General features: G+C 45.4%; 1 protein-coding gene across 1 annotated transcript in view; it reads right to left on the bottom strand.

Annotated features, from left to right (window-relative positions):
- Window positions 1-11,237, bottom strand: part of LOC124777864 (fibrous sheath CABYR-binding protein-like) — a 166,658-nt gene extending 155,421 nt beyond the window's left edge. Inside the window, exon 1 of the mRNA XM_047253401.1 lies at window positions 11,120-11,237. Coding sequence (XP_047109357.1) covers window positions 11,120-11,237 — 118 coding nt within the window. The remainder of the gene's footprint in view (window positions 1-11,119) is intronic.
- Between the last annotated feature and the right edge of the window lie 1,637 nt (window positions 11,238-12,874).

Genomic DNA, 12,874 nt, shown 5'->3' with positions numbered 1-12,874 from the left:
TACCTAGGTTTCAGCGTGGGTAACCACGTCGCCTTCAGAACAAATAAACACCTTGCCTAAATAGGCCTTTGACTATGCCTATTTAGGCAAGCTGTTTTATATTTGTTCTGAAGAAGGCGTGGTTACCCACGCTGAAACCTAGGTAAACACCAGGTAGTTTGTGCAATAGAGGCGGATTTTTCATAATTATTTCTAAATATATAAGTCTAATGACCAATTTCACAACAGTAATAAATGGACAAATTGATTGTTGGTACTCTTGTGTTTACAACTATTGATGGGTCTTCTCTGAGACGTCCAAAACACTTCCAAGTACTGACGGCACGGCACAATTAAACGTCCACAGAGCAAGTAGGTCTGCTAGGATGTCGTCATGCCTTGCAGACATTCTGCATGCGTTTCATGGATTTTACCTTAAACTTCTAACTATGTCGAACAGTGAGTGGGCCGCTTGCCCCGACTACTAAGCTGCTTACGCTTCTGCGTGATAATCTTTTTTCTAACATCGGACGAGCCACAGGTTACACCTAAATGGCTTGTTCTTCATGAAATACCTCAAAAGCAAACTGCGGTCAATACACACTAAGCTGCTGTAAGGTTTAATCAGTTCCGATGCTGCAGCAAACTTCTGGATATTTCTGGCAGGAAGCAGCGCCCTATAGGGATTCGTATAGAAGGCTCTGCAGTGTGAGGCTGATTGTTTGAATACTCGGATCTTGTAGCCAATCTCAGAGATTCTTGGCGCTCCTGTAAATGGAAGGAAAGCTCTTGCAGATCTTTGAGGCAAGTCGTGAGCCCTGTGGAGGCAGAGTGTTTCGTACATCAAATGAGTAATCCTCAGCGCTGAACAGTTTCTTTCCAGATACAAGGAGACTGGAAGAATCGAAACCATATCGCCGTGTGTGGCCGTGGAATTCTGTTTAGCCATCTTCCAGTTTTCTGAGCCAGTGTTGCAGTTGACAGTGTGTTGAGGAGCTCGGTAGGAAGAGGCCTCTATGTGATTCGGGACCCATTAGCTAGCTGGCAGGAATGCCGGGTGGAAGTGACACGCTTGGCGAGGCCCAGTTGAACCCAGAAATCACATTTGTTCCCGTGGAATTTTGAAACATGGTATGTTTGTATGTCTTTTTACCCATTGACTCCATACAATTCTATTGTTTCGTCTTTGTGGAGATTATCGACAGAAGTAACTAGGAGGCAGCTGGAAGCTGTGTATAAACTTTAGCATAAAATAATTTTGGGTGTTGGGCCGCGTAATTGTAACTACCAAAACAGCGAAATTTCCGACATTTCGACCGACTCGCTGCGGTCCTCTTTACTGCGACAGCAGCAAATCGGACGAAACGTCGGCAATTTCGCTATTTTCAGTAGTTACAATTACGCGGCCCAACACCCAAAATTATTTTACCTGAAGTGACACTGGCTGTGGAAGCCTACGAGTTTATATCTGTGTAAGAACTGTTTACACCGCAAATTTCCAGACCAGTGTTCGGATCTCGGTATCTTCCTGAATGCAGTTCCATAGCTGCAGTACATGAATCATAGGTTTCTGAGCACTGACCAAATTAACACTATACGCGAGCTCGTGACCCTTTTTTAGACTGATTTTAATTAATAGAAGTACAGAGGACTAATCTGGGTCCATTGATAAACGTTTCCCTAGTCAGCCTTTGGAGAAGTCCGTCGCATAATTTGTCTCGCACATCGCTAAGAGCTCATGGTTTCTTGCCGCGTCCGTTAATGAGACGATAGTGAAGCTCCGAGGGCGGGACGAAGGCACCTTCCCCGACTGCAACTTAAAACTAGTTTGATGTAAGGTTAAGAAGATGTGTGTACACACGCACGCACGCAGGGTCTCTAGTAAAAGTCTTCAGGCGCATTTTATCTGCTGCTTCGGCAGATATTTGCAATTTCGCTTTTGCAATGTAAACCTATAGATGGATTTGGCACAAACAAACAGTGCACACCACACCTTTCATGCGACGCCCATTGTTGACGGAAAGCGTCGGTTTGTTTTCCGTTACAAACAAAAAGATTTTTAAAACGGAATGGTTCAAATGGCTCTGAGCAGTATGAGACTAACTTCTGAGGTCATCAGTCGCCTAGAACTTAGAACTACTTAAATCTAACTAACCTAAGCACAACACACACATCCATGCCCAAGGCAGGATTCGAACCTGCGACCGTAGCGGTCACGTGGTTCCAAACTGAAGCGCTTAGAACCGCACGGCTACACAGGCCGGCTAAAACGGAATTTACGAGACCATTTGAAAGAGCAGTCCCAAATATGTCTAGTACAATATTCGTTTTATCGATATGTATTAACAGGGACAATAAAACACAGAAAATAACACGTACATACAGCGGATGCAAGTCCAATTGTAACGTACACTGACGAGCCAAACAAACTGGAACCCATGCCCAATATCATGCAGAGACCCCGTGAGCACGCAGCAGCGCCGCACTACGACGTGGCATAGACCCGACTAATGTCTGAAGTAGTGCTGGAGGGAACTGACACCATGAATCCTGCAGGGTAGTCCATAAATCCGTAATAGTACGACGGGATGGCGATCTCTTCTGAACAGCACGTTGCAAGGCATCGCAGATTTGCTCAATAGTGTTCACTTCTGGGGAGTCTGGTGGCCAGCGGAAGCCGACCAGGCAAAATATTTCCAGTCATAAACAGTCCAATGTCGGTGTGGACGGGACCGGGCGAGGCGTAAAGCTTTGTGTCGTGCAGTCATCAAGGATACACGAGTAGACCTTAGGCTACGAAAGCCCATACCGATGATGTTTCGTTGAGTGGTTCGCACGCTGACACTTGATGGCCCAGCACTGAAATCTGCAGCAATTTGCGGAAGTGTTGCGTTTCTGTCACGTTGAACGATTGTCTTCAGTCGTCACTGGTCCTGTTCTCGCAGGACTTTTTTCCGGCTGCAGCGGTGTCGGAGATATGATGTTTTACCGGATTCCTGATATTGACGGTACACTAGCGAAATGGTCGTATGGGAAAATCCCCACTGCATCGCTACCTTGGAGATGCTGTCTCTCATCGCTGTGTGCCGACTGAAACATGAAGTCCAGACTCACTTAAAATTTGACAACCTACCATTGTAGCAGCAGTAACCGAACTAACAACTGCGCCAAACACTTCTTGTCTTATAAAGGCGTTGCTGACCGCAGCGCCGCAGTCTGCCTGTTTACATATCTCTGTATTTGAATACGCATGCCTGTATCAGTTTCTTTGGCGCTTCAGTGTATCTTTCCTGGCTCTGTCGTGCGGTATTCCTCTCGGCTGCTAGGGAAGTCGCAGCTGGCACGTGGTCTGTGATGGAAAGGCGAGTGATTTGTACATCCTGGAGTGATGTATTGGTCTTTCAGGAATCAGGAGTAGTAGTTCGTGTTCGCAGACGGCAAGTGTGTTTAGCAAATGTTGAAAATCTATTTACAGTACGTCCTGACGAGAGGCAGAACTCTGCAGGGGGCTGCTGTAAATGGGAGCTGTAAATGCCCACGAAAATGCCTGAAGTCTTCAGGTAAGGTTAGTTGACTGAAAAGCCTGTACGTAAATAGAATTTCTTCGAGTCGACTGGAGCGAAATCGAGGGAAACACCGGCAGCCCTCCTGAATGATCGCGTTGTAAGTTCTTTGGAGAGGAGGTGCTGATCCGAGAGTATTCTGATTTCTCAGGTTTAGTGATCCACAGAATATTTCTTCCAGTACAGAATGTGACGATACTGGTTCGCCGCATGTCGCTAGGCGACTACATATAATGATTTTATTTTGCATTCTCATAAACTTTCTGAATAGAAAAGCAACGCCTGTGAATTCTGCCATTTTAGATCATGTTTCTGCCAGTTGTTGGAATGTCGCAAGACGTGCCACCTGAAGTCTTAGGCGGTGGGTAGGCGATTGTTGAAGTTCGCGAAGATTCCCACCAAGAACTCTGACAGGCAGTGTTCGCATGAGTAAGCTGCTTTCGGCATCTCTAAAGCCAGATTACTTTCAAAGCAGCGCGAACCACATGAGCTCTTGAGAGATTTCAACGAAAGCCGACAGGTTGTTCTAGAAGCGGAAGCAGGGAACAGAGCCACCGCTATGTTTCGGTGAACAGCGTGGGAAGCGAGCTGCTTTTACACGCCCGGATAACATTCGGCCAATCATAAGGCGAGGGCCAGTATACTACCAACTTTCAGATTCCAGAATGAGATTTTCACTATGCAGCGGAGTGTGCGCTGATATTAAACTGCCCGGCTGATTAAAACTGTGTGCCAGACCGAGACTCTAACTCGAGACCTCAGATGGTAGAGCACTTGCCCGCGAAAGGCAAAGGTCCCGAGTTCGAGTCTCGGTCCGGTACACAGTTTTAAACTGCTGGGAAGTTTCAATTTTCAGTTTGTTAACAGAGGATACAATTGCTGGAGAAGAAAATTCTGCATATTTTACTTTGTGCAGGAAGAGAAAGAGAGATTTTCAGTTGTCACTGTGGCAAAACCTGCTATTTTCTCTCCTGCCAGCATTATTTTTGGAAGTGTGTGAGAGTACAGAGTGGTTAGTGGATTTTGGGGGCGAGCTCACAGCGGAGGTCCGCGACTCGTTGGGGAGTCGCTGTGAAGTGCCCCGCTTCAGCTTTGCAGTCCTTCAGCTGTTTTAGAGCAAGCGTCACGTTTAGCGTTTGCGTTGTCTTTTCGCGGCATAGCTCAGAATTTGACAGCCTGCTTCTTAACTTGTGACTGCTTTTTATCAGTAGTTCTCCATCTTTTTTTTTGTCATCAGTCTACTGACTGGTTTGATGCGGCCCGCCACGAATTCCTTTCCTGTGCTAACCTCTTCATCTCAGAGTAGCACTTGCAACCTACGTCCTCAATTATTTGCTTGACGTATTCCAATCTCTGTCTTCCTCTACAGTTTTTGCCCTCTACAGCTCCCTCTAGTACCATGGAAGTCATTCCCTCATGTCTTAGCAGATGTCCTATCATCCTGTCCCTTCTCCTTATCAGTGTTTTCCACATATTCCTTTCCTCTCCGATTCTGCGTAGAACCTCCTCATTCCTTACCGTATCAGTCCACCTAATTTTCAACATTCGTCTATAGCACCACATCTCAAATGCTTCAATTCTCTTCTGTTCCGGTTTTCCCACAGTCCATGTTTCACTACCATACAATGCTGTACTCCAGACGTACATCCTCAGAAATTTCTTCCTCAAATTAAGGCCGGTATTTGATATTAGTAGACTTCTCTTGGTCAGAAATGCCTTTTTTGCCATAGCGAGTCTGCTTTTGATGTCCTCCTTGCTCCGTCCGTCATTGGTTATTTTTTGCCTAGGTAGCAGAATTCCTTAACTTCATTGACTTCGTGACCATCAATCCTGATGTTAAGTTTCTCGCTGTTCTCATTTCTACTACTTCTCATTACCTTCGTCTTTCTCCGATTTACTCTCAAACCATACTGTGTACTCATTAGTCTGTTCATTCCGTTCAGCAGATCATTTAATTCTTCTTCACTTTCACTCAGGATAGCAATGTCATCAGCGAATCGTATCATTGATGTCCTTTGACCTTGTATTTAAATTCCACTCCTGAACCTTTCTTTTGTTTCCATCATTGCTTCCTCGATGTACAGATTGAAGAGTAGGGGCGAAAGGCTACAGCCTTGTCTTACACCCTTCTTAATACGAGCACTTCGTTCTTGATCGTCCACTCTTATTATTCCCTCTAGGTTGTTGTACATATTGTATATGACCCGTCTCTCCCTATAGCTTACCCCTACTTTTTTCAGAATCTCGAACAGCTTGCACCATTTTATATTGTCGAACGCTTTTTCCAGGTCGACAAATCCTATGAAAGTGTCCTGATTTTTCTTTAGCCTTGCTTCCATTATTAGCCGTAACGTCAGAATTGACTCTCTCGTCCCTTTACTTTTCGTAAAGTCAAACTGATCACCACCTAGCGCATTCTCAATTTTCTTTTCCATTCTTCTGTATATTATTCTTGTAAGCAGCTTCGATGCATGAACTGTTAAGCTGATTGTGCGATAATTCTCGCACTTGTCAGTTCTTGCCGTCTTCGGAATTGTGTGGATGATGCTTTTCCGAAAGTCAGATGGTATATCGCCAGACTCATATATTCTACACACCAACGTGAATAGTCGTTTTGTTGCCACTTCCCCCAATGATTTTAGAAATTCTGATGGAATGTTATCTATCCCTTCTGCCTTATTTAACCGTAAGTCCTCCAAAGCTCTTTTAAATTCCGATTCTAATACTGGATCCCCAACTCTTCTAAATCGACTCCTGTTTCTTCTTCTATCACATCAGACAAATGTTCACCCTCATAGAGGCTTTCAATGTATTCTTTCCACCTATCTGCTCTCTCCTCTGCATTTAACAGTGGAATTCCCGTTGCACTCTTAATGTTACCACCGTTGCTTTTAATGTCACCAAAGGTTGTTTTGACTTTCCTGTATGCTGAGTCTGTCCTTCCGACAGTCATATCTTTTTCGATGTCTTCACATTTTTCCTGCAGCCATTTCGTCTTAGCTTCCCTGCACTTCCTATTTATTTCATTTCTCAGCGACTTATGTTACTGTATTCCTGATTTTCCCGGAACATGTTTGTACTTCCTCCTTTCATCAATCAACTGAAGTATTTCTTCTGTTACCCATGGTTTCTTCGCAGCTACCTTCTTTTTACCTATGTTTTCCTTCCCAACTTCTGTGATGGCCCTTTTTAGAGATGTCCATTCCTCTTCAACTGTACTGCCTACTGCGCTATTCCTTATTGCTGTATCTATAGCGTTAGAGAACTTCAAACGTATCTCGTCATTCCTTAGTACTTCCGTATCCCACTTCTTTGCGTATTGATTCTTCCTGACTAATGTCTTGAACTTCAGCCTACTCTTCATCACTACTATATTGTGATCTGAGTCTATCTGCTCCTGGGTACGCCTTACAATCCAGTATCTGATTTCGGAATCTCTGTCTGACCATGATGTAATCTAATTGAAATCTTCCCGTATCTCCCGGCCTTTTCCAAGTATACCTCCTCCTCTTGTGATTCTTGAACAGGGTATTCGCTATTACTAGCTGAAACTTGTTACAGAACTCAATTAGCCTTTCTCCTCTTTCATTCCTTGTCCCAAGCCCATATTCTCCTGCAACCTTTTCTTTTACTCCTTCCCCTACAACTGCATTCCAGTCGCCCATGACTATTAGATTTTCGTCCCCCTTTACATACTGCATTACTCTTTCAATATCCTCACACACTTTCTCTATCTGTTCATCTTCAGGTTGCGACGTCGGCATGTATACCTGAACTATCGTTGTCGGTGTTGGTCTGCTGTCGATTCTAATTAGAACAACCCGGTCACTGAACTGTTCACAGTAACACACCCTCTGCCCTACCTTCCTATTCATAACGAATCCTACACCTGTTATACCATTTTCTGCTGCTGTTGATATTACGCGATACACATCTGACCAGAAATCCTTGTCCTCCTTCCACTTCACTTCACTGACCCCCTACTATATCTAGGTTGAGCCTTTGCATTTCCCTTTTCAGATTTTCTAGTTTCCCTACCACGTTCAAGCTTGTGACATTCCACGCCCCGACTCGTAGAACGTTATCCTTTCGTTGATTATTCAATCTTTTTCTCATGGTAACCTCCCCCTTGGCAGTCCCCTCCCGCAATTCCGAATGGGGGCTATTCCGGAATCTTTTGCCAATGGAGAGATCATCATGACACTTCTTCAATTACAGGCCACATGTCCTGTGGATACACGTTACGTGTCTCCATCTTACAGGAATCCAAAGTCGGTGCTATCTAGCGTATGTCCTTTTTGTGAGATATCCAGACTTCGGAAAGTGATTTCTATCTCAATTTACAGTCTTTCAGAGAGTTCGGGTGGCTTCTGCACCTATACCGTGTTTATAAATCAGCATTTTTCACGTTGGTGATTCAAAAAATCTTTACATTGTACACGTACTGCTATTTAAGTTTTGATTAAAGTAACTGTAAATATCCAACTTCAACCTGACCATACTGATTGACTACAAATAAACTGGTACCTTTAATTTGACTTATCACTGCATCATTTCCTCCGACAGCATTCTGATGAGGTGACCCTTCCCATTAAAAATAAATATCGTCGGAGGATTCCAGCTCACTCAGCTGCAGTCTCATTGTGACGGTTTCCAATGTAATACAGGTTCCATTAGGAGAAACAGTCTTCCCTCTCCATTAGGAAAGTTAGCTGGATCTTTTCTAATTAAATTTTATTTTGTGGATAATTGAACTGAGTAGCCTGAGTAATCATTTAACATTTGTACGGTTGTGTTCTGCTCAGAGAATCGCTTGTTTAGTCATTTTTGTGGTGAGTTTGCGAGTGCGGTAGGCAGCTTGCACAAAATGACTGCTGAAACTCGATCGTATCGCACAGAGCACAAGTACGACAAGAGAAAAACTGAATGAATTCCCAAATGCTTTTCTTGAGGACGCATGAGGGTTCCAAAACTGTTTTCTGGTTATCGTAGGCAAGTATTCAGGATGTGTGCATTGGTGGTCGGAAAATGATGGTATCAGATGGCTGAGGCATTATCTAGCGGGATATTTTGAAGAGTCGGCTTTAGCTATGTCTAATTGGCTCTAGGAACTGCTACGATTGCCGGCCGGTGTGGCCGAGCGGTTCTAGACGCTTCAGTCTGGAACCGCAGGTTTGAATCCTGCCTCGGGCATGGATGTGTGTGATGTCCTTAGGTTAGTTAGGTGTAAGTAGTTCTAAGTTCTAGGGGACTGATGACCTCAGATGTTAATTCCCATAGCGCTCAGAGCCATTTGAGCCATTTGAACTGTTACGAGCCACTTGTGGCGGGCTACAAAGCTGTTAGCCGTGAACGTTTTCCAAGGGCAGTCGGCGGGCCGCTGAAGCTTTCTGAAAGCAGTTATCTGTGACACAGCATTCGTTGATTTTGGCAGCAGTGATATGTTTAACCGTGCCTGGCAGCTCAAGGCGAGGCTGGCGAACCCGTTCATGAAACTTTTCTGAAGTGCAGCGGAGCAGACAAGTAATCTAATTCCGCTTCCTGGAATGTGTGCGCAGTAATAATACGTAGCTTGATTTGTCTCGGGCGCCACATATCGCTGGAGTGCGTGGATTCTGGCCGCAGCCGCGTGCGGGACTCTGCACGACGCTACGGCAGCCCCGACGCCGAGGAGCAGGAACATTTCTCAGTGTTGTAATCACTGCGCTCCCTCGCCCGGTCAGAAGTACGGCCGCAGGGAGACGACAGACGGAGTTGCGTGAGCAGCCGCCTGTCCTGTCGCAGGCGGCGAGGACAGCTCGGCCGCCGTGACTCATATCACGGCAGATAGGAGGCAGCCCGCCAAACACGGAGCACGCGCTCCAGTGGGCGGGCAGGTGACGCGCCGCGCACAAATAAGAGCACCGGCGGCTCGCTCCTCTCCGGTGGCCTCGCAAAAAGATTGCACCAGGCGATCGATCGATGCCTCTCGCTGGGTCTTTTACTACTCTCGTAATGTCTCCTGATGTCTAAATACAGCGCGTAGCAGATGCGTGGGGCATCCCAGTGGATGCACGCCGTGTAGCGTCACGGTACGTAAATATTGTGTCCCAGGAGGGTTGTACTTATTCTAGGAGATAGTAGTACAGACTAATTTGAATAAAACGTTATGTACACTGAGGTGACGAAAGTCATGTGATAGCGATATGAATATTTACAGATGGCGGTAGTATGGCTTACACGAGGTATAAAAGGGCAGTGCATTGGCAGAGCTGACATTTCTACTCTGGTTCAAAATGGTTCAAATGGCTCTGAGCACTATGGGACTTAACATCTGAGGTCATCAGTCCCCTAGACTTAGAACTACTTAAACCTAACTAACCTACGGACATCACACACATCCATGCCCGAGGCAGGATTCGAACCTGCGACCTTAGCGGTCACGCGGTTCCAGACTGAAGCGCCTAGAACCGCACTGCCATACCGGCCGTCTAGATGGTAAGAGCTGATGATGTAGCGTAGTCGCCACGAAGCCAAGGACCCAAGCTGTGCAAGCCAGTGGTGGCTCCATAATGCTGTGACTGTTTGCATGTAATGGAGTGGGTCCTCTGGTCCAACTGAACATGTCATTGACTAGAAATGACGATGTTTCGCTACTTGGAGACCAGTTGCAGCCATTCATGGACTTCGCGTCCACAAACGCCGATGGAATTTTTACGAATGGCAATGCACCGTGCCACGGCCCACAATTGCTCGCAAATGGTTTGAAGAACTTTCTGGACAATTCGAGCGAATAATTCGTCCATCCACATCGCCCGACAGAGTCCGATCGATCATTTATGGGACATAACAGAGAGGCCAGATCATGCACAAAATCCTGCGGCGGCAAAATTTTCGCAATTCTGGACCCCTATAGAAGCAGGATGACTCAGCTTTTCTGCATGGGACTTCCAACGACTTGTTGAGTCCGTGTCACGTCGGGTTGCTACACTACGTCGGGCAAAAGGAGGTCCAACACGATGTTATGAGGTATATCAGGACTTTCTTCCACTTCAGTGTGTATAACTAAAGTCCAATTTTGATTGGTTACAGAGGTACAGCTGTTGGGATACAACCCAAACAAACACCCGAAGGATGACTACGATATCTTGCTACGACGTAACTGGATAAAAAGTTGTCGGTGAACTTGCCGCGTCAAATTCGGATAAAATCCAAAGCTTTCGACGATAGCCCTTGACAATAATCAAAAGCTCGGTTTTTTATCCGAACTTGACGCAGCAAGTTGGCCGAGAACTTTTTATCCAAATAATCGCAGAAGGTATTAAGCAAAGGCAAATGAGAGATTTCATAAATTCTACCTTGGACTTCGAAAGTGGATTGAATTCTCTTGTCAGTACCACGCTCGTCCCTTCCGAGGTCATCTGGGACGTACCAGACAGTTCTGAGGAGCAGCTTGACGGCTTGAGAGTGCGTGGATTCTGGCCCCAAAGTTCCGAGACAGATCAAAGGGACGTACCACGCGGCACCTCACTCGGTGTTCCATTTGTTAGGCTACAGACCACGCGTAAAAAACGCTCTGCAGAAGGAAAGTCACTTACGCCACTCCACACCTGATTCACTTGATATATTACCAGGTCTTGCATCCTTCTTCCTCGTCAGCTGGTACTTCTCCAAGGTGGGATCCATCCCTGTGGATTGACCAAGCGAGCAGGACATCTCTGCTCCCTAGCTGTTTTGGCTGCAGTGTGGTTTCACTGACGGTTGTTGTGTACCCCTTATTTTTATACTAGATTTTATTTCCTTGTTTTCCATATTTACATTTTATGTCAGCGTATCAGTAGCGTTCGACAAGGTCAGGCTGCACTAAAGAACGCAGGCTAGGGGCCATAGTCGCCAATCGCCGACAGGGTGCCTTTCGATGTAGTTCTGTCTTAAGACCGTGCTCTCAGAAATTGCTAGTTTTCAGTTAAGAGAGATTGAGTATTGTCAGATAATGTCGTTTTCGTAAATAAACACGTCGAAAGGGCATCTACGAACATTATTTCAAGTGATATAGCTTCCAGCTTCATCACTTAGAAAATGGCTCTGACTACTATAGGACTTAAGATGTGGGGTCTTCACTCCCCTAGAACTTAGAACTACTTAAACCTAACTAACCTTAGGACATCACACACATTCATGCCCCGGGCAAGATTCGAACCTTTGACCATAGCGGTCGCGCGGTTCCAGACTGAAACGCCTAGAACCGCTCGGCCACAACGGCCGGCCCATCACTTAGAAATTAGAGATATAGAGTTGCACTTTTTAGAGAATTAGATGGTGCTGATACCGCTTCTGCGAGGGACAACGACGCGAGTTTTGTGGTAAAACAGATAGCAGGAAATCCTACACGACCACGAGGACTGATTGTCTTAATGTCTGAGAGTCTCGGATGGGAAAGCACGTCCATCGTCTACGGACTCCCCAACTAAGGTGTGGTTTAGTAAGAAAATGGGGGATCTTACACGGTATTCTAAAAGCTCTTTCGCTGCACGAGTCGCCACCTAGCTGCTGGTAATTTACAGATGTCTGCAGATCGGGACATAGTCGTGGATAATACGTAGCATAACGGAAGAGTTGATGTGTGGAAGGACGCGCACCTCGATGGCGCGTTAGGCAGCCATCATGTTGTTACGTGTGGCGACTTTTGTCTGGTATTCTGACAACGTGATTTGACAGTAAGATTCTGCCAATGATAATTCCCAGACAGTGATGATATTTGGGTGGCTCCGGGGCTGTTATATTCCAGCTGATTTTCAATTTTCATTTGAAATACGCATGTCCGAGTTTTGTCTGGATTTGGATATAATCTATTTCATTTGTAATGTGTGTCCAAGGTGTCGAGAGCAGTGTGGAGTTTGTTTTCAGGATCTTCGAAAGTTTTTCAAAAAGCTCCTGAGACAAAGCTGTATTGAGTTCCTCTACTGTACTACAGGTTTCAGTCTTCGAATACCATAGGATAAGAAATAACAGCAATGTAACTCATAAAATCACACAAATTCAGACATAGGGGCTACATGTGTGTGACATGTAAGTTGCAGTGTTCATTATTTCGTACCAGATGATGGCACAAGACTGACTGATAGTATAATAAAGGAATGTAATACAGTTTTGCGCAGTAAGCTACTGTTGATAGCCGTTTGAGACAATTATTTCTTCAAAACCTTTTGCTTGGGTACCAGGCGATAGATCGTCCGCATAAGAGCCTTAAGTTGCAGCTGGTGGGCTGGTAATCCGTGTCTACATTACATAGATGTTCTGGACGAATGCAAAGTTTTTTTGTGGTCTCTATTACATCACACTTTTTTGTGCAC

The sequence above is a fragment of the Schistocerca piceifrons genome, chromosome 1 (assembly GCF_021461385.2).
Source record: "Schistocerca piceifrons isolate TAMUIC-IGC-003096 chromosome 1, iqSchPice1.1, whole genome shotgun sequence".
Lineage (NCBI taxonomy): Eukaryota > Metazoa > Arthropoda > Insecta > Orthoptera > Acrididae > Schistocerca > Schistocerca piceifrons.
The sequence above is the reverse complement of the archived record's forward strand: the minus strand, read 5'-3'. Positions and strand labels throughout refer to the sequence as shown.